The sequence below is a fragment of the Hyaena hyaena genome, unplaced genomic scaffold (assembly GCF_003009895.1).
Source record: "Hyaena hyaena isolate Hyena2069 unplaced genomic scaffold, ASM300989v1 scaffold_1080, whole genome shotgun sequence".
Taxonomy (NCBI): domain Eukaryota; kingdom Metazoa; phylum Chordata; class Mammalia; order Carnivora; family Hyaenidae; genus Hyaena; species Hyaena hyaena.
The window spans coordinates 149,400-174,048 of NW_024081704.1; the positions used below are offsets into that span (position 1 = coordinate 149,400).

The window sequence follows — 24,649 nt, forward strand, 5'->3', positions numbered from 1 at the left end:
TCTCTTCCTGTAGGGTAACTTAGGCTGTGCTTCTGGGTCTTAGTATCTGTTACACAATCTCAGGGGTCCCAGGGCCACCAGTCTTAGGCCCAGGCATTTGGCCATGTCTGGTGGCTCTGCTCAGCAGCCCAGGGTGGGACCTATCAGACACTCCTCCCCCATCCCAAAGATCCTTACCCCCTCCCCTTTCTCCCCTCCGAATGGTTTCCTGGCCTATGAGCTGAAGGGGAGGAGCCTGGGTTCTGGTGCCCTCCTCCTGACAAAAGCCAGTCCCAGGAGGCTTCAAGGGTCCTGTTCACACATGTCGAAGGGTAGCTGAAGTGTCGAGCTAGAAAAGCCCAAGCCTAATGTGTTTCAGCAATTTTAATACATTTGAGAATATTTCATAGAACAAAGTAAAAAAGTATTGTCAGTCAGCAGAAGCCCACGATTGAGGGATACAGAAATGTAACTGGCCTTTTTGCAGTAAAGCTTGTGCTTGAAGGGAGAAGAGGCAAAATGACTTCCTGGAGGCTTTGTGTCAAGTGCCACTGGACTAAAAGCACCTCACAGTAGCACTTTTAAGTATGTTATGACCATCTAGAATTATCCCATAAAGCCAATACTGTTAAAAGGATCCTATTAAAAAAGCAAAAGTCACACTTCTAGAATCTTCTCACCTGTGGACCCACATGTAAATGTGAGTGGCCCAGCCAGGCACCACTGCACAGCTTCTTGTCAGAGAGGCAGAGATGGGCCCTTAAACAGGTGGGCCTGGTCCAGGCACTCCCTGCGGCCACCCTCTGCCCTGTCACTGACCCCACTGGCAGCTCTGTGAGCACAGCCCCATGCCTACCAGCGTGAGCTGCCAGGGCTGCCTCGCTTGGCTAGGGACAGGCGTGTGAACTGCAGATCCAGGAAAATCTTTTCCTTCACAAAACAAAAAAAAGCACCCCCAACACAATAAATAAACAAAAACATGGCCACAGATCGGACACACTGGGTCCAGAGAGGGGCACAGGCTTCCATAAGGGCAAATGAGACCAAGAAAGACCAAATGAAAAGACATTTAAAAACATTAGTTCTCACCTAACAGTCCCCCATGTGATAGCACAGGGCAACTGTCATCAGAGCAACAGAATAGAAGCTCGTCGGGGAGGATGGGACAGGTATCTCCCAGGCTCTGCCATTGTGCCCCAGTCTGGACTCTGCTGACCTCTCCCTCCTTAGCTGAGAACGGGCATTTCACAAAGCCTCCAGTTGGGGCAGCAGCCAGAGCTGCCAGGTTAGCATATCTGGGCAGGGCTGGTGGGCACTTGCCAGCCACCTGGTGACTGGGGGGCCAGCAGGCCACATGCACACATACACAGCCCATTTTACAATAACCACATTCTTTTCTAGGCTACAGACACGTCAAATCCTAGTCTAGAGCACCACGCTCGATCGCACAGCCCTCGGCCCACAGGCTGGCTGGCAGCCTTCGCATCCTGTGGCTGGGGCAGCAGTCTTCTTCCACTGGTGGAAGCTCTTCCTCATGCTTCTTTGCAGGTGCCAAACATAGTTATGTTCTAGAAGCAACAGGTTTGACACTGTTCAAACCAATAGCTACTGTGTTAGGCACACACGAGACACGGGCTCTCTGTTCCCAAGAAGGGCTGAGTCCCAGCCTGAGGGCCATCTCAACAGGACACCTCATAATAAGGCTTTGGTTCCACTGCACAGAAGAGGTGCCAGTGCAGCCGCCCGTCACTTGGAACCTGGAAGGTGGCATGGCAGGGGACCGACTCCATCCCTGGGCTGCATGCCATGAGCCCTGAAGATATCTGCTGTAGCTGCAGACGCAGTGGCCTCCAACACCCTCCTTGCGAGGAGAGCTAAGGCACTTCCTAAATTCTTGCCTCAGAGGATTTGGTCTGAGCGACTCAGAGTGACTTTAAATTACACCATCTGGGCTCCCTCCAGCTGTGTAGCTTCTTCTCCTGCTACTTCCAACTTCATTCCTGGCTTTCACCATGCTAATGTCCAGATTTTGTTTTAGCTCTAGGTTCACTAAACAATTTCACTTTGATACTAATACAACAGGAGCTATTTTCCCCCAATATTGCTCATAAGAACAAAATTTCTTTAAACCAGAACTCTTTTTGACCAATTATTTTGTCCAGAAACCTAATGTCAGAGCTGGGTCTCCAAGCCCCTTCAAGACTGAAGGACAGGTCGGCAGAGGAGGACCCAGCAGCAAAACCAATCATTCAGCAGCAGCAGCAGACCCCCGGAGCCAGGAACTTGAGCTGCAATCAGCTGTTAGTTCAAGTTGCAAACACTTAAGTGAGCCCTGTCTACATGGCAGCGGTGGCCATCTCACTGCCATGGTGATGCGCTCCTTGAAACCAAGCCCATGTCCAGGGCTGTAGCCTGCTGGCCCAGGCACCTCTGTCAGGTGCCGACTTCCCTGCCCGCTTCTCCCAGTGGCAGACCCTGTGCTGGCAAGGAGTCCAGAAGAGCTGCAGCTAAAGCTTTCATGAGCACCCTGTGAGCTGTCCACATCATTTCGCCCCCTTTCCCAAGTTTAGCTGTGCGTGAGCCGTTTTTTACACCCCGCAGCACTAGTGTAGTTCAATATTCTCTTCAGAAAAAAACTCCGCAGCAAACAGCGTGTGTGGTGTGCGTTGAGCCCACGCCGACCTCTGAGGGGACAGGTTGTGTGCGAGGAGCCCAGTGTGAGCCGTGGGCCACAGACGCCGGAGTTCTCCAACTCAGAGGCCCCGGCTAAAGGCTCACACGCTGCGGGGCAGCCCAGAGAGTCGCTGAAAGCTTTACGGGGTGCATAGCTAATGGCGTTGGTGTCACTTGGTAATGGGGAGAGTCCTTCTGGTGTGCTCAGGTTTCAAAGTACTTGTAGATTGCTGTCACATAAAGCATCACACTTTGCCAATCAGGCCGCTCAGTCCGGACCATTTCGTTAATGTCCTGGCAGAGAAGGAAGAAACCTGGTTAGAATCCCAGGTCACCTCCGGGCCCATCCTGACAGGCTTCCCCGACAGCTCCATGGGCCATTGCACTGGGCGGGGCCTTGGACTTTGGGCTAAGCACAATCACACCCACCAAAGGCCTGGCCAAGATGCCTGCACCATTGCTACCAAGTGTGCCTGTGAAGTGTCCGCATGGTCCCTGAGCTGGCTGTCTGTGCTCGAGCCCTAGCCCAGAGTCCCATACCAGTGTGGCCCCGCTCCCGGCCACAGCCCTCTAAGGCTGGCTTTTGTCTTCTCTGCGGTCTTGTTCCCTGCCTACCTCTCTTAAACCCTTCCACATGGTGGCTTCTGAGAGCCCTTCTCACCCCAGTCTCTGTCCTGAGAGAGTCTCTATGGGCCCAGGGTTCCCAGAACTCAACTTTCCAATGTCCTTCACCATGGCAACCATCTGAAATCATCAAAGACATTGTCCTCTAACTGTAACCTGCAGAATACCAGTGATCTGTGAGATGCCAGCTAATGAAACCCAGGACTTGGGATACATGATTGGGAGGCCCTAAAAGAGATCCACTGTTGCTGAAGAACATCTATGACTTTCCAGGGGAGCCATGGTCAAGAGCACTGCTCTAAGAGGTTCCATGGGTGAGGGACACGGAACATGCTGCCACAGCCAGCACGACGGAATGGGCCACACACTTGTGACTTGGTATAGAAAAAAGAAAATATGTTTGTTCAAGGTAAGATCTTGACTAAAAGCTCTTTAGGGTAGGGAAACGGTCCACTTCTTATACGTTAGAACTTTACATGTGATGTAAAATACCCAGATAATGGGAAGTATTTCAGTATCTCTGTACAGCTGAATAGAGGACACCCATAAACAAGGGTATTTCTGTCAATTCAGAAGATAATAACTTCTGGGACTTTACACGAACACTCCTGTGGGGTATGTATGAACATAAACACTTCTTCAAAGCCATCCAACTGTTACAAGTGAGGGTAAGGGCTACCCTTGAGTCCCTGACCTAGTCCCACAGGGCTCTTTGCGGAAATCTCTGAGCTGGGCACCCTGGAAAACACCTCAGTAGAGTTTTTACAATGAAAGTGTCTCTAGATGTGGAAGGACTGGCTTTGCATCTGGACACAGTATTTTCTTCAGAAAGTCAGACATGGTGACAAGGTGAGAGCTCTGACAGAAAGAAGCATGTCTATTTTGCGCTACTGTGGGCACTGAGCAGAGGCCTAATGACCTTAAAACGTGTGTTTCCTACAACTAATTTCTCACACTGTGAGTGGCATTTGCCATGTGGCATCTGCCACGGCACTTGTGAAGCATGGCATACCCGCTCCACCGCTAAAGCCTCCTTCCTCAACTCGCACTCGCTTCCTCTCTCCAGGTTGACCAAAAGGCAGACAAACCCACGGGAATGCACCTCTGACAGTGACATGTTATAAATCTGTTAGCATTTTTCTTCTGAACCCAGAGATTCACCTGAAAAAGGAGGTGACTCTAAGGAAGTCAAAGTCGCCGGGGCTGTGGTCAAGATGACTCCACCTACCTCAGGTGCTTCCTGAGGATGCACAAAGCACCCACAAGACCAAGGTGAAACCCCTACCAGGGCCCTTCTGGCAGGACACTTGCTCAGCCGGCCAGGGCCTGTGTGGACCCTTGTCTCACCCAGTAGCCACCCAGGAACTAAGAAGGAAGCTCTTCCCAACAAAAAGAAGGGGACTGCCAGTGACTTACCAGTGTAGATTTGATGCCGACACTCTCAGCTGCCTGGAAGGCCAGGGTGAAGTTCCTTCGCTGTAAAAGAAACCATGTGACTGGAGTGGACAAGTGAAGCCAGGAGGAAGGTGACCTGTACTACCCGTGCTGCTGGGGAAGACGGACAGCCCCCTGCATTTGGCACCAGAACAAACCTAAACTGAAGCCCCCACTGACCCCCACTGCCCCTCTGCAGGACCCACCCGCTCTTCTTGTGACCGGCTGTAGAGCAATTTCCACAGGCCCATTCTTTCCTTGCTATGGAAAAGGGATGCCTCTCACACATCAGTCCCAAGCTGCCTAGATCCAAACCCCCAAAATGATCAGAAATACCTGTCAAATGAGCTTCCTCCCTAGGGGGAAATCTTCAAGGGTTCCCTGAGGGCAGGAGGGGACCAGAGGAAGGCTCAGGCCTGCGACCTCTCCTAATGCCCATCTGGACAAGGGCTCTCCCCAACCTGTCCCTGAGCACCTCCCTGAGTGGGACGCCTGAACTGCACAGGGCTGGCGGGAGGCTGGCCTGGTGTGGGGAGAGCCCTGCCCAGACGGCTTATACCTTGAGCAGTTCTCCGTGGCCAGTTCTTGGTAAAACCCTCAATCCTAAATGTCATCACCCAGGAAGGCTGGCAGCTCCCACAGGGAATGCTGTCACTTGGGGAATTCTGAGCCCACCAAATGTCCTAGAAAGGTTGGTCAGGGACTGGCTGGCTCAGCACAAATAACTCAATCCCACAGTAAGACCAAGCTGGGATAGGGCCACTGTGAGCCAGCACTGTGACTTGGGTCCTGCCAGTGGAAGCTCTGCCCCTCCCGTGAGGTAAGGACTCCAGGAGCTGGCTGTCCAATAGCCGGCCTACCTTATCTTGGCTGTTCAGCTCTTGATATGGAATGTGGGCTGGAAGGTATGTATGCAGGAGAGCACAGAAGGCCAGCCCGTCATTCCAGCTGCTGCTGAAGTTTGTAATATCAATATTCTGAAGGAAAAGACAAAAAACACGTAAGTAATGCACACTGTGATCTTCTCAGGAGGATGGTGAGGAGGGTGAAGAAGGTCTCAGATGCCACATGGCCTCCAATCCCCAGGCAGGGGGAGCCTATGGACAAGGCACAGTGTGCTAGGGGCCATGTCCTAAGACCAGCAGATGTCAGTGACTGGCCTTGTGGCGGTTCCCCACTGCATCCTGTCCACCACCTACAGATCGCTGCCACCTTGGCAGTACACATTTGAGCCACCTTCCCCTCACGTGAAGAATGGTGGGCACAGGGAGCTGGTCTGGCAGTTCTTCAGCATCGCAGGGCCCTGGGGAGCAGAGTTCTATGTTGAGAAGTTATGATTCAGCCTGACCTCCCCTATTAGGGCTCTAGGCACAGATTTACAGTACATAAAAAACTCTGTGTTCTGAAGATGTCAGCAGCTGCCATCTTGCATTAGGAGATGTTGGGAGCGGATTCACGCTGGGGCTGTGTGCCTCCCCATAGCGTTTCTCCCAGATTACCTCGACTTTCTTGTAAGACATACCTCATTCCATATTCATAGTATAATTATTTGCAACTATAAAAGTAACATATTCAGGGTAGTTGACTATATGATAACACAATTTAGCTATTACGTAGCCTTTACCTTTACTTGCCAAGAATTCTTTTTTTTTTTTTTTTTTTTTTTGAGAGAGAGAGAGAGAGATAAGAGCACGCTCACTTGAGTGGGGAAGGAGCAGAGGGACAGGGAGAGGGAAAGAAAGAGAGAGGGAGAAAGGGAGGGGGAGACAGGGAGAGAGGGAAGGAGAGAGAGAGAGTGAAAGAGGACTCTTAAGCAGGCTCACACTCAGCATGGAGCCTGACTTAGGGCTTAGCCGTGAGATCATGACCTGAGCCGAAATCAAGAGTCTGACACTTAAATTTCTGAGCTGCCCAGGCCCCATAAGAATTCTTCTGAAAGCGAAACTCCCCAATTAAATTTTGGAAATCCACATACTTTATACAAACGCCACAAACTGATAAAGAGAGCACCTCCCAAACACCTCTTGTTCAAGGTCACACTATTCTTTCACAAAGACTTCAACTGCATCAAGGGATATCTCTTAGGGGACTGGGAAAGCCCACATTTTATTATTGAAGACAAACCACCTGTTTCCTGGATACAGGTTCCTACTACTTCCAGGGACAAGTGATCACACAAGAATATGAATACTATGTGTATGCGTACAGAGTTTTACAAACTTTGCCCTTCCTGACCCTGGTTTACAGACTGTTAGGTCCTCACACCAAGTAGAGGAGCTGGGGCTCATGGATGAGGGGCAGGTGGGGAGGACAGGACCAGGCCTGGCAACTGGCCCTTCGGGGAAGACAGTCTTAGTCCAGACTCAGCAGCTCTCAGGCCTTTCCTTACAGAAGCAGCAAGTAGTGTGGAAGAGCACGGAGCTGAACTTTTCATAAGCTTTTGTCATCCAAGTGAATTCAGGCCCCTGAATGCAGACATCCAGAATGTTGCCCTCTGGGGGGGCTTCTACTCAAACACAAGCTTTCAAAAAGGCAGCAGCTCTGTGGACAATTATTCCAGAAGTCATTTCCCCTCTGTAACCTGATTATCTGGGGCAGCCAGTCTCGCTGATCTGCCCTGAAATCATTGTTCATAAACTGTGGTGAGAAAAATTACCAGATTAAAGCAAAAAAGGATACAAACTCTGCCAAGAGTCACAGGGAAGGTTGCAGTAAGCTTTCAGGGACATCTGACCTGGCCTCAAAGAGTGCAACCGCCAATCCTCCCCAGTGACTGGGGACTGGCAGGTCCTCCCTGCCTCGGTACTGCATTCCCCACACTTCCTGGCCACGAAGACACAGTCCAAATAAGCATTCCTGTCCGGTTCCCGATGGGGCCCCCTCCAGGGGACAATAACAGTCACCAACTCCTTTGAGGGCTCCAAGCAGCCAGTGGCGTCTGACAGTTACTGCTGAGCCGCCACAGCAAACCTGCCTCTTTCATCTCATCAGAATCTCAGGAAGCAGCCAGTCGAGGGGCGCCAGCACCATCTGGGAGGAAACTGGAACTAGGGAAGGGAAATGACCTGTCCAAGGTGCTGGGCTGGTAGGAGGGAAGACTGAGTGTCCTTTTAATTCTACTATCACCCAGGAGGAGTTTTAGGTAAGGAGGCTGGGGCTCAAGGAGGCCCAGGTCCCAGAGTTAATCTATGTGGTTATTCAAACTCAGGCCTGTCCAAAGCCCATTCACGCTCTAGAAATCCGACTTGATCTCATGACAAGTACCCTGATCAAGGACCCGAGGCCATGGAGTATTGCACGGACAGGAGGGCGAGAAGTTTCTTAACAACTGTCCAAGCCCTGTGGGAGGCCAACGGCAACAGTGGCTGCTAAGGACTCCCAAGCCTTGCCCCCAGAGGTCACATTCGTTTCTGGAGGAAAACAAATCTCCACTTCCTGTCGCCACAGCCCCCTCACTAGCTCCTGAAAGGCAGGCGTCTGGCAGAGCTGCCTACGTGCCTGGCCTCCCAGCGCCTCGCGGCATAAGCTCCTGTACCAGAGGAAACTGCTGCGCCCCAGCTCCCCAGCTGTGGGAACCCCAGCCTTCTCCAGCTTCCTCAACACAAACCCAATCTCAAACCTGTAACCTCCAGGCAGAGCAGCGACTTCATTTACAAAACATGCCAAAGAAACTTAAACAATGAGGAAACAATGGCTTCTTGAGTTCCAGGATAGGGGGAGTTTGAAGTACCTGACTACCAAACTTCCAAATCAAAACAAAGTCCAAACCCAGGGAGGCTGGCAGGTGTCACTGCCCCTGCCAGCTGGAGGGGAGCCACGTTGGGCACTGTACCCAGCAAGGGACAGTGAAGCCAATACCCAGGAAACCCAAGTGAGACCTTCAATGCCCTGTCCCCCATCTTTCTATCTTTTACCCCCTCTAGAGAAACCCTGGGGGAAAATGAGGCCAGTACTTCAAAGGAAGTGGAGAAAAGCCTAAAATATGAGAAAGCAGGCCCCAGGCAAGGTTGCCACCACCCCATGCCACCACAGCAGCACTGGGCCTGCACCCTCTACAACCCATCTCACGGCTTGTTCATTTTTTAAATGTTTTTAATTTTAAAAAAAGTTTATTTATTTTTGAGAGAGAGACAGAGACAGAGCATGAGCAGGGGAGGGGCAGAGAGAGAGGGAGACACAGAATCTGAAGCAGGTTCCAGGCTCTGAGCTGTCAGCACAGAGCCTGACGCAGGGCTCAAACTCACAAACTACAAGATCGTGACCTGAGCTGAAGTCAGATGCTTAGCAGACTGAGCCACCCAGGTGCCCCTCTGCTTGTTTTTGATGTTCAAGGCTGGGAAATCAAACTACTGTGAAATAATGCAGATTGAACATAGAAAAGTCCATAAACAATGAGGCTAGTTCTCTGAGGCTGAAAAGGGTGCTAGAAAAGCCAGATGGAACAAGAAAGTTCTGCCTGCTTGCTCTCTGGAGCTCTTAATCTCGAGGCTATTAATTAGGCTTAAGAAACCACCTCATGGGGCATGTGGGTGGCTTAGTCAGTTAAGCGTCTGACTTCGGTTCAGGTCATAATCTCACAGTTTGTGGGTTTGAGCCCCGCATCAGGTTCTGCGAGGACAGCTCAGAGCCTGGAAACTGCTTCGGACTCTGTGTCTCTCTTTCTCTCTGCCCCTCCCGCCTCATGCTCTGTTTCTGTGTCTCAATAATAAATGAACCTAAAAAAATGTTAAAAAAAAAAAAAAAAAAGCCACCTTGTCACAAAGTTATCTGTAATAGCTTTAGGACTTTCACAGATATAAATTTTGAGATGTTTATTTCACAAAGGTTGTCTAGGAATGGACTTTCTATTTTTAAAAAGTGGCCTTTTCAGTGCATAAGGGAAGTCCTTGATGGTAAAACTTAAGTGCACTTCTCTCTGGGCAGAAGGGCCGATTTATACTTTGCAGATTAGCACAGGTGCTGCAGCAGGGTCGAGGGCCTTCTGCCCTGCACATGTCCTGACTCCTAAATGGATGGGTTCTTCAGCAGGCCAGCTGATACCTATAAAATGAACTATTCTTTTTTATAAAATGTTTATTTTTGAGAGAGAGAGAGAGAGAGGGAGAGAGAGAGAGACAACATGAGCAGAGGAGGGTCAGAGAGAGAGGGAGACACAGAATCTGAAGCAGGATCCAGGCTCTGAGCTGTCAGCACAGAGCCCGACGTGGGGCTTGAACCCACACACTGTGAAGTCATGACCTGAGCTGAAGTTGGACGCTTAACTGAATGAGCCACTCAGGTGCCCCCAAATGAACTATTCTTAAAGCCCAAAACATGAGGTTTCAAGGAATATGCACACCAGTGCTCTATTTACTGCTCACTATTCACAGGTACTGATGCTAATAAACTTTCTAAGAAGGAAACAGTTATCTTTTTCTTTTTAAAATTTTTTATTTTAGAGACAGAGAGAGCACCAGTGATGGAGACAGGCAGAAGGAGAGAGAGAGAATGATAAGCAGGGACTTGATCCCACAACCCTGGGATCAAGACCTGAACCAATCAAGATTCAGATGCACAACTGACTGAGCCACCCAGGTGCCTCCAATTTTGTTTTTAAAAGAGAGACATGGACATGGAGGAGGGCACTTGTGGGGATGAGCACTGGGTATTATATGGAAACCAACTTGACAATAAACTATTTGTAAAAAAAAAAAAACAAAAAAAAAACAACTTAAATATCAACCAAAAATAAAATAAAATAGAGACATGGAACACAGTAATTATAATGCAAGTTTCTTTTTAAAAAATTTTTAATGTTATTCATGTTTTAAACAATTTTTTTAATGTTTATTTTTGAGAGACAGAGAGAGAGCACGAGCAGGGGAGGGGCAGAGAGAGTGGGAGACACAGAATCCAAAGCAGGCTGCAGGCTCTGAGCTCTTACCATAGAGCCTGACACGGGCTCAAACCCACAAACCATGATATCATAACCTGAGCCAAAGTGGGATGCTTAACCAACTGAGCCACCCAGGCGCCCCAATGTTTATTCGTTTTTGAGAGACAAGAACAGAGAGAGCAGAGAAGGGGAGACAGAGGGAGACATAGAATCTGAAGCAGGCTCCAGGCTCTGAACTGTCAGCACAAAGCTCAATGCAGGTCGCAAACCCACAAACCTTGAGATCATGATCTGACCTGAAGTTGAACGCTTCACCAACTGAGCCACCCAGGTGCCCCTATAATGCAAGTTTCTAATTAATGAATTCAAATTTTGTATTTAGTTTTCAGGTCAATTCAGGACTTTCCTACTCTTCGAGATAAGTCTATGTTTGGATTAGGTGGAAAAAACGAGAGGCTTATGATTATGTGCCAGAACAAAAGTTCAAGAAAGCATTCAGCAGAGACTCACGAGGTACTTTGTTGCATTTTCTCCCACAGGCGCATGTCCTCCCATCCAGGAAATGTCCACTAAGAGATCTGATGGGGCAGATGGACGTGGCCTGTTTCATAGGCCCATCTGCTGTCCTTTTCACTATCATAAAAATTCAGACCTAGACATCTAACACCCTCACACCCCTCCATAAGACTGGCTGGGCGCTTCCAATTCATTCAATTCTTGACCTGGGCCAGAAGCCCTCTTCTGCTCCTGTGACTTAGATATGATGCTGGCCTTTATGTCCTTTATATAGCCCCACTTTGGTGTGCCTTTGTATGCACTAAGAGTTGAGAGATGGGGTAAGAGAGCGAAAAAATTACACAAAATATCCACAGAAAAAAATTGTTATAAAACACCTTAAAATGTTTTAATTTGTCTGAAGTTTAATAAAGGGCCATAAAATACACCCCCAAATTCCACATATTCTTTAAGTAGTTATTAAGGTTCTGATCTATTTAAGGAAATGCCACTTTTATGGGTACAGGGCAAGAAGCCAAACACCATGATTCATCTCTCTGCTCACACCAATTTCCTTATGCCTGTCTAAACTGTGGAAGAGTGCAATCACAGCCAAACACAGGCAGAGAGGCAGGGTCCTTCCTGTGACTGAAAATACTGGGAATGCTACCTGCTGGGGGTCACAGCCCAGCCTTCAGGGGATACAAGTGAATTACAAACAAAACCCTGCCCAAGGTGCCTCAGCCGCAAAGCCATGAGGCAAATTTTGGAGGGAGCCTGGAAATCTGAGAGAGGCAGGTGAGGATACCTTTTAATGTGTGCTATGGTAGGGGGGTGTGATGTCTAAAAGAGAAGAACAGGGGCGCCTGGCTGGCTCAGTCAGTATAGCATGTGGCTCTTGATCTCAGGGTTGTGAGTTCAAGCCCCACACTGGGTATAGATATTATTTAAAAATAAAAACTTAAACAAATAAAATAGAGGGAAAAAGCATCAAGAGACAGTATTTACCATTGCTGGTAATGTTAAATTAAACACGGGAGGCCCCAGAAGACCTTGGATGCAAAAACCTGCCCGGTGCCCAGAGCTGCCATGGTGTGAAATGGCAGGCCCACTCCGGCTGCAGATCTAAGGGTGGTGTCCTAGGGACTTCAGTGCTTTCTCCTTTTTGAAGTTTAGCCAAGCTCTGTTCCAGGTCAGAGAAGGGGAGGGGAGGGGGGTAAGACAGCATATATCCATGGGCTCGCTCACCATGAAGTCCAGGTGTTGGGACTACGTGGTAAACAGGGAAGAAGGAAGGAACCCAGCAACCCTCAAGACAGGGCCTCGCATCTCGTGCCCTTTGTCGTGGAGGGAGTTCTAACAAGGACCTTTGATTTTCACTGTGCATCAGAATCACCTGCAAAGCCCTTTCAAGGCCACATGCTCAGCTTTACACCAGAGAGGATGACCCAGTTGTCTGGACATTATTTTCCTTGAAGGTCCCCAGATAACCTGGGTCATTACCACTGACCTAAAGACTGACAGCAGGTCAGGGGATGGGAACATTTAAAAGGTTAAATCTGGCAGTTTGTGATGATGTTCACAGAAGCACATCCAGCCCAGCTTGGAAACCACTCACAGTCCTGAGGGCTGGGAAATCAAGGGAGAGCATCAAGCACCAGACAGAACTTTCCTGACCAAACTGGACGTCAAAGCAATTAAACAGCTGATGAAGGAGTTTGTGAACAGGAATTCCAATGAAGCAGGAGTGACTGACAGAAATGGAATGGTACCATTTGGCAACAGTGATGATGAGCGGCCAGCGCCATCTCAGAAACAGAGAGCCAGTCTTGCTCTGCCCTAGCTGGAGAGATGGGACACAAGTCCACAACTGAGGTGTTTCTGCCAAAACCTGGAACTGGAATCAGATCTAACATCTAGTTCTGTTTTCAAGCTTATACTAGGGAGAACAGCACAGGACTATAATCAGCAAAACCTAAAATGTAAAACTCTATAGGATACATGATCCACTTCTCTCAAGAGGACCAACTGAAAGGAAAAAAAAGGGGGTGGGGGTTACAATTAAAATATACTTAAAAGAAGTACATTATCCAAATGCCATGTGTGAACCCTATATGGATCTTATTTCTAACAAATCAAATAAAAAAACCATGATTCAGTCAGGAAGTTTAAACTAAATATGAGAGGGTATTAAATGACTGGGAGTTGTTCTGGAAATATCCAGGTGGGGGTGGACAGTGCAAGGACCGTGTGCAATGACTTGTGTTCAGGGTGCATGTGCACAGGGTCACTTTGCCACTCTCATTACTTTAGTGGGTATTTGAAAATTTCCACAAAAAACAAACCAACCTACAACTCAACAACTAAAAGATAAATAACCCCACTGCCCAAATACAAAATGAGCAAAGGATCTGAAGAGACATTTACCCCAAAGAAGACAGATGAATGGCCAACAACACATAAGAAGACACTCAACTCCATCAGCCAGTAGGGAAATGCAAAGCAAAACTACCAAGAGCTACCACTTCATACCCAACAGTACACATGTTATTTTACAAAATGGAGTAACAGAGGTGTCTGGGTGGTTCAGTCGGCTGGGCATCCAACTCTTGGTTTCAACTTAGGTCATGATCTCACAGTTTCATGGATTCAGGTCCTGCATTGGGCTCTGTACTGGTAGCGTGGAGCCTCCTTTCAGTTCTCTCTTTCTCCCTCCCCGAGTCATGCTATCTCTGTCTCCCTCAAAATAAATAAACTTAAAAAAAAAATGGAGTAACAAGTGCTGGTGAGGATGTAAAGAAATGAAAACCATATATTGCTGATGGGAATGGAAAATGATGTAGTTGTTGTGGTAGTTCCTCAATAACTTACACATAGAATTACCAGATGACCTGGCAGTTCTACTCTAGGTAATCCACATAAAAGAAGTGAAAAGAGGTGTGGAAATCAATACCTGTCCAGGAATGTTCAGGACAGCATTATTCACAATAGCCAAAGTGTGGAAACAACCAACCAACAAAAGTCTACCAACAAAAAAACCAGATAAACACAATGTGGCATATCCATACAACGGAAATGTTTGAGTCATAAAAAATTTTCATAAAAATTTTTACTGGGCTTCTGGGTGGCTCAGTCGGTTAAGTGTCTGACTTCAGCTCAGGTCGTGATCTTGCGGTCTGTGGGTTCAAGCCCTGCATTGGGCTCTGTGCTGACAGCTCTGAGCCTGGAGCCTGCTTTGGATTCTGTGTCTCCCTCTCTCTCTACCCCTCCCCTGCTCACACTCTGTCTCTCTCTCTCTCTCTCAAAAATAAAGATTAAACAACACTCAAAAAACAAATAATCCAGTGAAGAAATGGGCTAAAGACATGAACAGACATTTCTTCAAAGAAGACATCCAGATGGCCAACAGACACATGAAATGATGCTCACCATCACTCATCATCAGGGAAATACAAATCAGAACCACAATGGGATAACACCTCACACCTGTCAGAATGGCAAAAATCAACAAGTCAGGCAACAACAGATGCTGGTGAGGATGTGGAGAAAGAGGACCTCTTTCGCACTGCTGGTGGGAATGCAAACTGGTACAACCACTCTGGAAAACAGTATGGAGGCTCCTCAAAAAATTAAAAATAGAACCACCCTGTGACCCAGTAATTGCACTATCAGGTGTTTATTCAAGGGATACAGGTGTGCTGTTTCAAAGGGACACAAGCACCCCAATGTTTATAGCAGCGCTATCAACAATAGCCAAAGTATGGAAAGAGCCCAAATGTCCATCGATGGATGAATGGATAAAAAGGATGTGGTATACATATACAATGAAGTATTACTCAGCAATCAAAAAGAATGAAATCTTACCATTTGCAACTACATGAATGGAACTAGAGGGTATCATGCTAAGCTAAATTAGTCAGAGAAGACAAATATACGACTTCACTCATATAAGGACTTTAAGATACAAAACAGATGAACATAAGGGAAGGGAAGCAAAAATAACAAAAAACAGGGAGGGGGATAAAAACATAAGAGACTCTTAAATATGGAGAACAAACAGGGTTACTGGAGGGGTTGTGGGAAGGGGGATGGGCTAATTTGGTAAGGAGCATTAAGGAATCTACTCCTGAAAACACTGTTGCACCATATGCCAACTTGGATTCAATTTTTAAAAAATTATTTAAAAAAAATTTTTTAATAATTAAAAAAATGAAGCACTGACACGTTACAACATGGATAAATTTTGAAACGTCATGCTAGGTGGAAGCTAGGCACAAAGGCCACATATTGTAGGACTCCGTTTATATTCAATATCCAACCTACTGAGATGCAGAGAAAGCAGATTAGTGGTTGTCAGGGCCTGGAAATAGGGAGTGACTGCTAGTGGGTATGGGGGTTTCCATTTGGGGGTGAGGAAAAGTTCTGGAACCAGACAGTGGTGATGGTTGCATAACACTGTGAAAGTATTTAATGCCCCTGAACTGTGGACTTAAAAATCGCTGGAATGGGAAAACTTTAGGTTATGTCTGTTTCACCATAGTAAACACCAAAAACTCAACCTCCCCTCCCAAAGCTGGCAGATTGTCTGAAGTAGTTCATGCTCAATAAACTCTATACACCAAGTAGATCTCATAAGCAATTAACCTATCCTAGAGTGTTCACTGAGAAGTTATCATTACTTAATCATTCATCATTACTTAGTCATATCATTACTTAAATGTAAGGATTCACAAGTAGGTTTTATGGGAAATTTTATAGCTCTATTAAAAAAATATTTCTTAAAAACAAACAAGCAGTTGAACATAGAAGGCAGGGTACCAATCTGCTCCCTTCACCACCAGGACAAATGAGCAACTATGGTAACTAGAAAGGAAGCTGATATATCATTCTCTGTGTATGGCTGTTCCAAAGTCAAGTATGGAAACTGCCATGATTCTGTGGGTGAGACAGCTACATTTAACCACAATGATGTTTCTCAAAGTAGCAAGCACACTTTTAGGATATGGCTCCAACTAAATCAAAGCTTCACAAAACAAAATCTAGTATAATAATAACATTTTGGGTTTATAAGGTGCTATAAATTGTTTCAGTCAAATGAACCTACTTTGGGGGAACAATTCAGAGTAAGTTAGCAAATGTCATCCTAAGAGATGGGAGTAATGTCCCCACATTTCCCATAAACTCCTTCAAAGGGAGACTTTGTGGAGGAACACATAGGAACCAAGATGCCTGCTTTTTGAAAATTCGGGAAAACTGCCACTAGGAAGGGACGGTATAGGCAAGAGCTGTTGACTAGGTCATACTTGTCCTGGGCATATTGTGAGCAGTCTTATGAGCAGCTTAGAAATTAGCTCTGCCTTTTCTAGATTTAGTTTATCTTTGGCAGGTGTTATTAGTCACCAAAATGCAATCTGAACTAAAGAAAACACAGAAATCGTCAAGCAACATTTACCATGGCGTGTGCTCTGGGGAAGGGCTTGCGTGGCAAAGGAGGAGAGAAGTTTTGTCTCCTTGTCCTAACCTTCCCAATGGCTTCCCTGAGAATACTTGTGTTTGAGAGGAAGAAAATTAGGCATTCCATAACATCTTTGGGATGGCCTCCTTTAGTTTATCCTGAGGACAAATGCTACCAATTTTATCTCAGGCTCTGAAACAGATAGATGCAGGGCAATCTGAGTAGTGAAGGCTGTCCAACAGAAGAAGCGATGGCTCACAAAAAAACCCTGTTCAATGCCTTCTCTGAGAAAAGGCTCTTCAGACCCTTCTGGTGACAGGAAGGAAGCTCTTTATTTTGCAAGGCTGACTGCTCCTCCATTTTAAGTCTTTATACTAATTTGAAAGACAGCTCTTATAGATCATCATTTGAAAAGTAGAGTGGTGTGACAGAGATACCATGGGTTTTAGAGTGCCACAGACCTGGGCTTTGAATGTTAGGGCCACTACCTACTAGCTAGCTACAAGACTGCGGGGGCATAATTTACCTCAGAGAGTCTCCATCCTCTCATATGCAAAATGGGAAAGATAAACAATTATGAGGATTTAATAAGACAGAGTCTATGAGGGACACAGAACAGCTCCTTCAGCTAGAGCTTGGCATGTCCTGTCCCCTTCTCCCACCTCCTCCAAGATGGTGCTGATTCCACCTTCTAAACCACAAATAAGTGTAAGACAAGAGACTCTGTCCCCATCCCAGGAAAAGCCCCAGAGTACCAGAAGCCAGCCACGCTGGTTCCGAGTCCCTCTCTTCTAGTTCACACTCTGGAACTTGAGGACACCTGCCATCTGGTCCAGGGAAGATCTGTTGGCTCTGTGAGAAACACATGGACTTCTGTCAAACGTCTCCCCTGTGCCTATTGCAAATGAATAGATAGCACTTATATGACTTTACTTTTCTCTCTCAGGTGTATTCTTTGCCAAGTACTGAACTGAAAACCTAGCACCCTCTTCAGGCACTCCACAAAGGTTTGCTGAATAACATGCTTGTTTAAGAAAACTCTTAACGGGGGGGGGGGGGGAGAAAAAAAGAAAACTCTGAGGAAAAGTAGAGAAATTCAGCATGGGGGGGAGGGGGGGAGTCCAGAGGATCTGAAGGCTTCAGTAGAGAGGCAGATCTTAAAAGAAAAAAATGCTTCAGGGGCGCCACGTGGCTCAGTTAGTTGATCATCCAACCATGATTTTGGCTCAGGTCATGATTCTAGGATTGTGGGATAGAGCTCACATGGGGCTCTGAGCGGAGTGTGGAGGCTCCTTAAGGTTTCTCTTTCTCTCTCCCCTCCCCCACTCCCTGCCCCTTTCCTCATGCTCTCTCACCAAAAAAAAGCTTCAGCTTCTAACATGAGGGCTGCTAGAAGACAGCCCTTATAAAGCATAAAGGACAGATATGAAGTATACCCAGACTCATCCAAATACCTTATATTTGAAAAATGTAATTTATGCAAAAAAGGATACTACTTCACAGAGACTACAGGACTACAGAGACTAATTAATTCAATGTAGAGCAAAGATTTAGACCACTGCATTTGTGGCAAGCCCCAGCTCTTCCTAGCTTCTGATGCCCATCTGGATACATTGGTATCCTCCTGGTACTCGTGTTTCAGGGGGACAATCGCCCACTCCTCAGAACACCTTCTGATGCATGCCCAGCTAGAACATGAGCCTAGGACTACTGGTCTTCCTCAGCATGGCACTTCCCTTTCTGAAATCATAAGGAATATATCTGGTCTGACCCAGAACACCAAAGTACAAGGCAGCCTGGATGTGAAGTGGCTATGGTAGTGCAGCAGCTTGGGAAGGAAATGATCTCAGGAAAGAACTGCTCAATATAGTGTGCTCACCTTAAGATGAACTTATCTTACTGTTTACATCAGGAACAGTTCTTCTAAATCTTTGAGGGATTTGTTTCTACACCTATAAGGTACCATTCTGGCGGAGGGAAAATGGCAAAACATCCAAAAACAGCTATCACACCTGTGGAACCACCCTCTTGTAAACCTAACTCAATGGTTTACTACCTTCCCATTGGTGCAGTAACTATGAAGGGAAATGGTGAAACACTTTACACTCTGGACCAAATATAACCAGATACCACCAATGGGAGAAAATGATGGTGCTGTCACAGGGGAGGGGATGAGCCTGCATTCCGCTGGGGCCCTGTGCATGGAGCACTTTACTCCTGATCCCAAACTTACTTTTCTGGTTTTGCTTTGCATGCCAAGTTGGTTACAGGCACTTTTTGTTGGTGTCTTGGCATATAACACATTAAGATGCAGCCAAATAAAGAGGGTTGAGGGTCCTATGGAGAGATACGATGCAGCAGAAGTATAAAGGCCACTCAAAACTGGATTCTACAAAGAACAGTCATGAATGCTTACAATTACAAATCTGAGTCATTAAAAAAGTTACATTACGCCCAGGAAAAGACACACTTTTAAAAGGCCTGGAAATATTATTGTATCTCAGAAATAATTCTGAAAGTTCCTTGAGGGCAAAGGTCATGCTCCAGACTGCATCATATCCTTCCTTGTATTTAATGACCATTCTGGTCATCCCTGGACACATCACTGAAGAAGATACGTGGATGGCAAATAAGTACACAGAAAGATGCTCAACAACACTGCTTCCCAGGCAACAGGAAAATTAAAACCATGAGATCTCACCACACAGTTATCAGAATGGCTGGAGGCTGACCACACACAGTCTCGGTGAAGATGTAAAGGAATTGGAACTCTCGTGTACTGATGGTACAGCCACTTTGGAAGACAGTCTGGGAGCTTCTTAAAAAGTGACACCAGGGCTCCTGGGTGGCTCAGTTGGTTGAGTGTCCAACTTCAACTTAGGTCATGATCTCACAGTTTGTGAATTCGAGCCCCGCATTGGGCTCACTGCTGTCAGTGCAAAGCCCACTTCAGATCGTCTGTCTCCCCTTGCTCTCTGCCCCTCTCCTACTGGCATTCTCTATCAAAAATAAACAAATGTTAAAAAAAAAAAAGTGACACCTATGACCTACCACATGACCCAGACAACCCACTTTCAGATGTCTACACAAAGACCTGCACATGAATGCCCACAGGAGCTTTACTTATAAGCAATAGCTGGAAACAATCCAATGTCTGGCAACAGCTGAATGGATAAGCAAAATGGTGGTATGTCCCTAAAAAGGACTTGCTCTTCAGAACAAAAAGAGGAAGGGAATTATTATACACACAATATGAATAAATTTCACAATCATTATGCTAATGATAATGCTAAGTGAAAGAAGCCAGAACCCTCCCCAAATTGAACACGCTATGATCCCATCTATATAAAAATATTAACCATATATGGGGATGGTTTCACAGGCATAGGTATGTCAAAACTCATCAAACCATAAACTTTAAATATGTGCTATTTATTATATGTCAATTCTACCCCAATGCATCTGAGTTGGTTTTTTTTAAATGTTTACTTTTGAGAGGGAGAGAGAGGAGAGAGAGAAGAGAGAGGAGAGAGAAGAGAGAGAGAGAGAGAGAGAGAAAGAGAGAGAACCAGCAGGTGAGAGAAAGAGAGAGAGGGGGAGAGTAAAAGAATCCTAAGCAGACTCCATGCTGACAGCGAAGAGCTGGCCAGATGCAGGGCTCTACCTCACCAACCATGACAAGATCATGATCTGAGCCCAAATCAAGAGTTGGACACTTAATCAACTGAACCACTCAGGCTCCTCAATGCATCTCTTTTTTTAAAGAGACCCCAGGGCTACAAACACATTTAGGTGCCACTTCTCTCCATTTTTAAGCTTTTTATTTATCCCCAGTGTTTCAGAGCACTGTCACTGAACATAGTCTGGGCTTAAACCACAGTAGGACCAGATACAATCTAAGTGACTCTGCTAGAGGACGCCCTGGGCAGGCTCTGAGAAGGCAGAGAGCCGTGTCCTTGAGTTCTCAGGGCTCCAGGTTAGTTGCTACATATGACTGTAGAGACAAATGCAATCCAGCTTTCATAAGGTAGACTTCTTTGCCAGACCGTCACTACTCTACCCAGGTTCCCTCTTACCTGTGAGGCAATATTTTTAAAAATACTATCATAGGGACACCTGGGTGGCTCAGTTGGTTAAGCATTTGACTCTTGATTTCAGCTCAGGTCATGATCTCATGGTTCATGGGTTCGAGCCCCACATCAGATTCTGTGCTGACAGCACAGAAGCCTGTTTGGGATTCTCTGTCTCCCTCTCCCTCACTCTCTCTCAAAATAAGTAAATAAAACATTAAAAAATCATTATAAGGTTCTGCCAGGTTAGGGTCACATTATTAGCTTCTCTAAATAAAAGACAACAGTTTCTGTGGCAGATTAAATTTTTCAAAAAAGGCCATAGCAATATTTCTGGCCCTAGATCTTCTCCAGAACCTTACTGCATCCCATCAAGGGGTGGAATCTATCTCCCTTCCCCTTACAACTGGGCAGGCCTTTGTGAATGCCTTGACAAACAGAATGTGGCAGAAGAAATGCTACATGACTCCCAAGGCTAGGTCATAAAAGATGAGGGGACTTCTATCCATCTCTCTCGGGACATTTACCCTGAAACATAGCCAGCAGGCTGTGAGGAAGCCCAGTCCACATGGAGAGGCTGCATATGGGCTTCCAGTCCTGGTCCAGGGAAAATCACAGCCACCATCAGCCACCAGATAGTGGTGGGAGCCTCAGATGAAGCTGAAGAGAGCAGAGATGAGCTGTCCCCACTAAGCCCCACCCAAACTGTAGATATAAGCTAAATAAATGTCATCGTTATTTTAAGCTATTAACTTTTGGGTGCTGATTGTTATGCAGCAGTAGGTAATCAGACCATCCTCCTTTCTCCTGCATCTAAAGAGCCTATTTGGAAAGGAAACTAGTTTGTCTTTTCCTCCTCCTCCCAGTATCTAATGGTTAATTACCCTTTCTATAATTATATATCGTGAGGCAGCAATAGAACATCTTTACAAATTACCTTTTTCTACAAACAGAGAGGTCACCCTAAATTTCCTGAATGACCTCGGGCTAAACTCATTTGTGAAAAGCCAGAGCATCATGTATATAATAAAATTAACCTGTCAAATTTCAACTCCTCTGTAGACTTCATATTGTTATGTTGGCTTCTCATCCAAAGCGAATGAAACACACACACACACACACACACACACACACTCTCTCTCTCTCTCTCTCTCATGATGTAAGGCAGTAAAGGACTGTGTGTGCTGAGATGATATATAAAGATTATTTGACCCAGATAATTTAATGATTCTGCTTTTAGCAAAAATAATTAAGAAGCTCTTGAAAATGTTTCTTCTCTGATTTCTCCTCTATTTCTGAGCATTCCTCATAATAAAAACACCCGTTTACCAGAATCTTAGTGAAGAGCCTGGGACCCTGCTGGGGAGGCAGGATAGTCAACGGAAAGAGCCTGGGGCTAGGTGTTTGGAGGCCCAGGCGTATGATCTCAGGCAAGTCTGCCACTTCCTGATTTGCAGTTTACTCACCTGAGAAGTAGAGCCTTGTGTCTGCATGATTCCTAGGGGTCATTTCAAGTCCAATGTTCTCCAACTTCTGAGAGTGTAATTCTGGGTGCTCATTCAGATGAAGTACTTCAATTTTTATCTAAGCAAACTAACTCCTGAGACAATTATATTAAAGCTAACCAAGAGCACTGGCAATCAAACCGTGTTCCTACATCCATCAGGTTTCCACTACGAATGGGAGTTAAATGGGGAAAGGATGAGGGGAAGAGGAACGGAACCCTGAGTTATGGAGAACAACAGGCCTCTAGGGCTCTGTTCAAACTCCTCAGGTCCCTCTGGCCTCTAGCACTTCCAGTCCCATTCTGTTGATGAAGTCATAACAGGTACATGTGAGGGAGCTGTCAGCCAGCTGGAGTGGGGGAAGGGAGGGTAAATATGATTGGGTAGTGTCACCTACTATGCACAAAAACACTGATCAAACTAATATATCATAATGGTATTAAGCAAATAAATTTAAAAAAATTACAGCCTTGACATTTCTGCAAATAGATGTTAACAGTTGCTGTCAAATTATGTTTAAACAGAATGCAAGAAGTACATTGTGATTCTGGGAAAACTTTGTTTCCCAGCTGCTATGTTTGGCATTAAAAGGAATCCCCTGAAAACAGGAAGCCATTCTTTCACTCCACTGTAACCATGAGGCCACCCGCCTAACCTCTGCTGTGTGCAGCAGAGGACACAGGCCTGCGAAGAGCTCAGAGATGTGAGCTCTTTGTAGACATGTGAACTTCATACCAGGCCACCAGGAGCTTTCTGGACATGAGGGCAGAGAATGACCAGGCTGTGACAGTGTCATGGCTTAACTGGAGAGAACGGGTGAGTATGTGGAATCCACATGAAGACTGGGTGGGACTACAAATCTGCCATTTCTGTTCCCTTTGTTCAAGTATTTTTAACCCCTAGAACATAGTGATATTTACAAACAATAAGATTTTTGCATGGAAACTTAGCTTCCATCCAAACTGGCAATGTAAAACAGAAAAAAAAAATTTAGACTTTCAACCTAGATTCAATTCAGATCAAAACTCTTATCGGCTGCCTGCACCTTTCTTATTTTTTAACTCTGGGAAGTCATTCCTGTGACCTAAGATTCCAGTTATAGAAGAGGAAATGAAACCATCAAGCTTTGCTTTGACTATCAGGAATTCCGAATGTATTATTTTAACTGCACTCTATCTACTGGCAGAACTCCCAGCTCTCCTGACCTCTCCCATTCCACCCTCTGCTGCCTCAATCCTAACTTGAATCATGAAGAGTAGATGCTAGGAAAGTGGAAAAGGAAGACAGGGAAGAAGGATTGGGGGAAAGAGGCACTCCCTAATGTTTCTTCATGAGAGACTAAAGACCTCTCCGAAAAGGAGGGGAGTATCAATGGAAATACCATTCCACCCTCAGCTTTGGACAGACAAGGGGCAGAGGGGTCATGTGTGGAGGGGACGCTTCTCTATTCCCTGCTCCAGGATGCAGTGAACAAGAAGAGGAATCACAAGAAACCTGAGCTTTTGGGGCCAGTATCTTCGAGTAAGGAAAACTACCTTCATCCGGAGAATTCACTCACCCCACAAGTTTCAGAGTGTTGGAAATGCACAGTGGCCTGAAGAAAGGTAGAAAATGCCAGGTGCCTGGGCTACCCAGGTAGACACTAGCAAGTACCATATGAACACTTGATAAATTTATTAAGAGAACTTTGTTTTCTCCTACTTGTCTCTACCCAGTCTAGTATTTCAAAGGAAGCTACGGGGGGACTGAGCTATTTTTACCTGTCCATTAATTCTTACTCTACCTGATTCTTCAATCCACGGGGACACAGAATTCTGGGAGAAGAAAAGGTAAGTACTCCTTTGTTGTTGTTGCTTAGTGAAAGAGAGTTGAGAGGAAAAGAAATCAAAAAGAAAGCATGTGAAGAAACTTCCAGTTGTGGTGGGGCAGAGGTTGACAATTTCTCTCTCTATAAAACAAATATAAAACTGGACAAAATCGTCAAAAATAATAATTTCAGGTAAGAACAGTGGGAGTCTGTAGCCCTCATGCCTAAAACTGCTCTCATCTGTTTCCCTCTTTTATTTTATTTTATTTTTAATGTTTTTTATTTATTTCTAGGAGAGAGAGAGATAGAGAGAGAGAGAGAGACAGCGTGAGCAGGAGAGGGTCAGAGAGAGAAGGAGTCACAGACTCTGAAACAGGCTCCAGGCTCTGAGCTGGCAGTCAGCACAGAGCCCGACGTGGGGCTCGAACCCACGAACCGCGAGATCATGACCTAAGCGAAAGTCGGACGCTTAACCGACTAAGCCACCCAGGTGCCCATTTCCCTCTTTTAATTAAAAAATAATAACAGCAATGAACAAAGCAACAATGTCAACACTGTTAATAGATAATAAATAGAATATATACAGCAAAAGGAGCACAAAGGAAGAATGATGAAAAGGACCCACATCAGAGCAAAGTTACTATATTTTACCATATTAAGTCTGAAAAACCTTAAATCAACTGGGATAAGGTGTGTATTACAATCCCTAGAATAATCATTAGAAAAATAACT

General features: G+C 45.9%; 1 protein-coding gene across 3 annotated transcripts in view; it reads right to left on the bottom strand.

Annotated features, from left to right (window-relative positions):
* Positions 1 to 348: 348 nt before the first annotated feature.
* The window catches only part of SPECC1L (sperm antigen with calponin homology and coiled-coil domains 1 like), a 139,585-nt gene continuing 115,284 nt past the window's right edge, over positions 349 to 24,649 (bottom strand). For all 3 annotated transcript variants that reach the window (XM_039222159.1, XM_039222157.1, XM_039222158.1), the window contains 3 exons: positions 5,571 to 5,687; positions 4,693 to 4,752; positions 349 to 2,946 (listed from right to left, as the gene is read on the bottom strand). In XM_039222159.1, the coding sequence (XP_039078090.1) occupies positions 2,857 to 2,946; positions 4,693 to 4,752; positions 5,571 to 5,687 (267 nt within the window). In that variant the 3' untranslated portion in view covers positions 349 to 2,856. The remainder of the gene's footprint in view (positions 2,947 to 4,692; positions 4,753 to 5,570; positions 5,688 to 24,649) is intronic.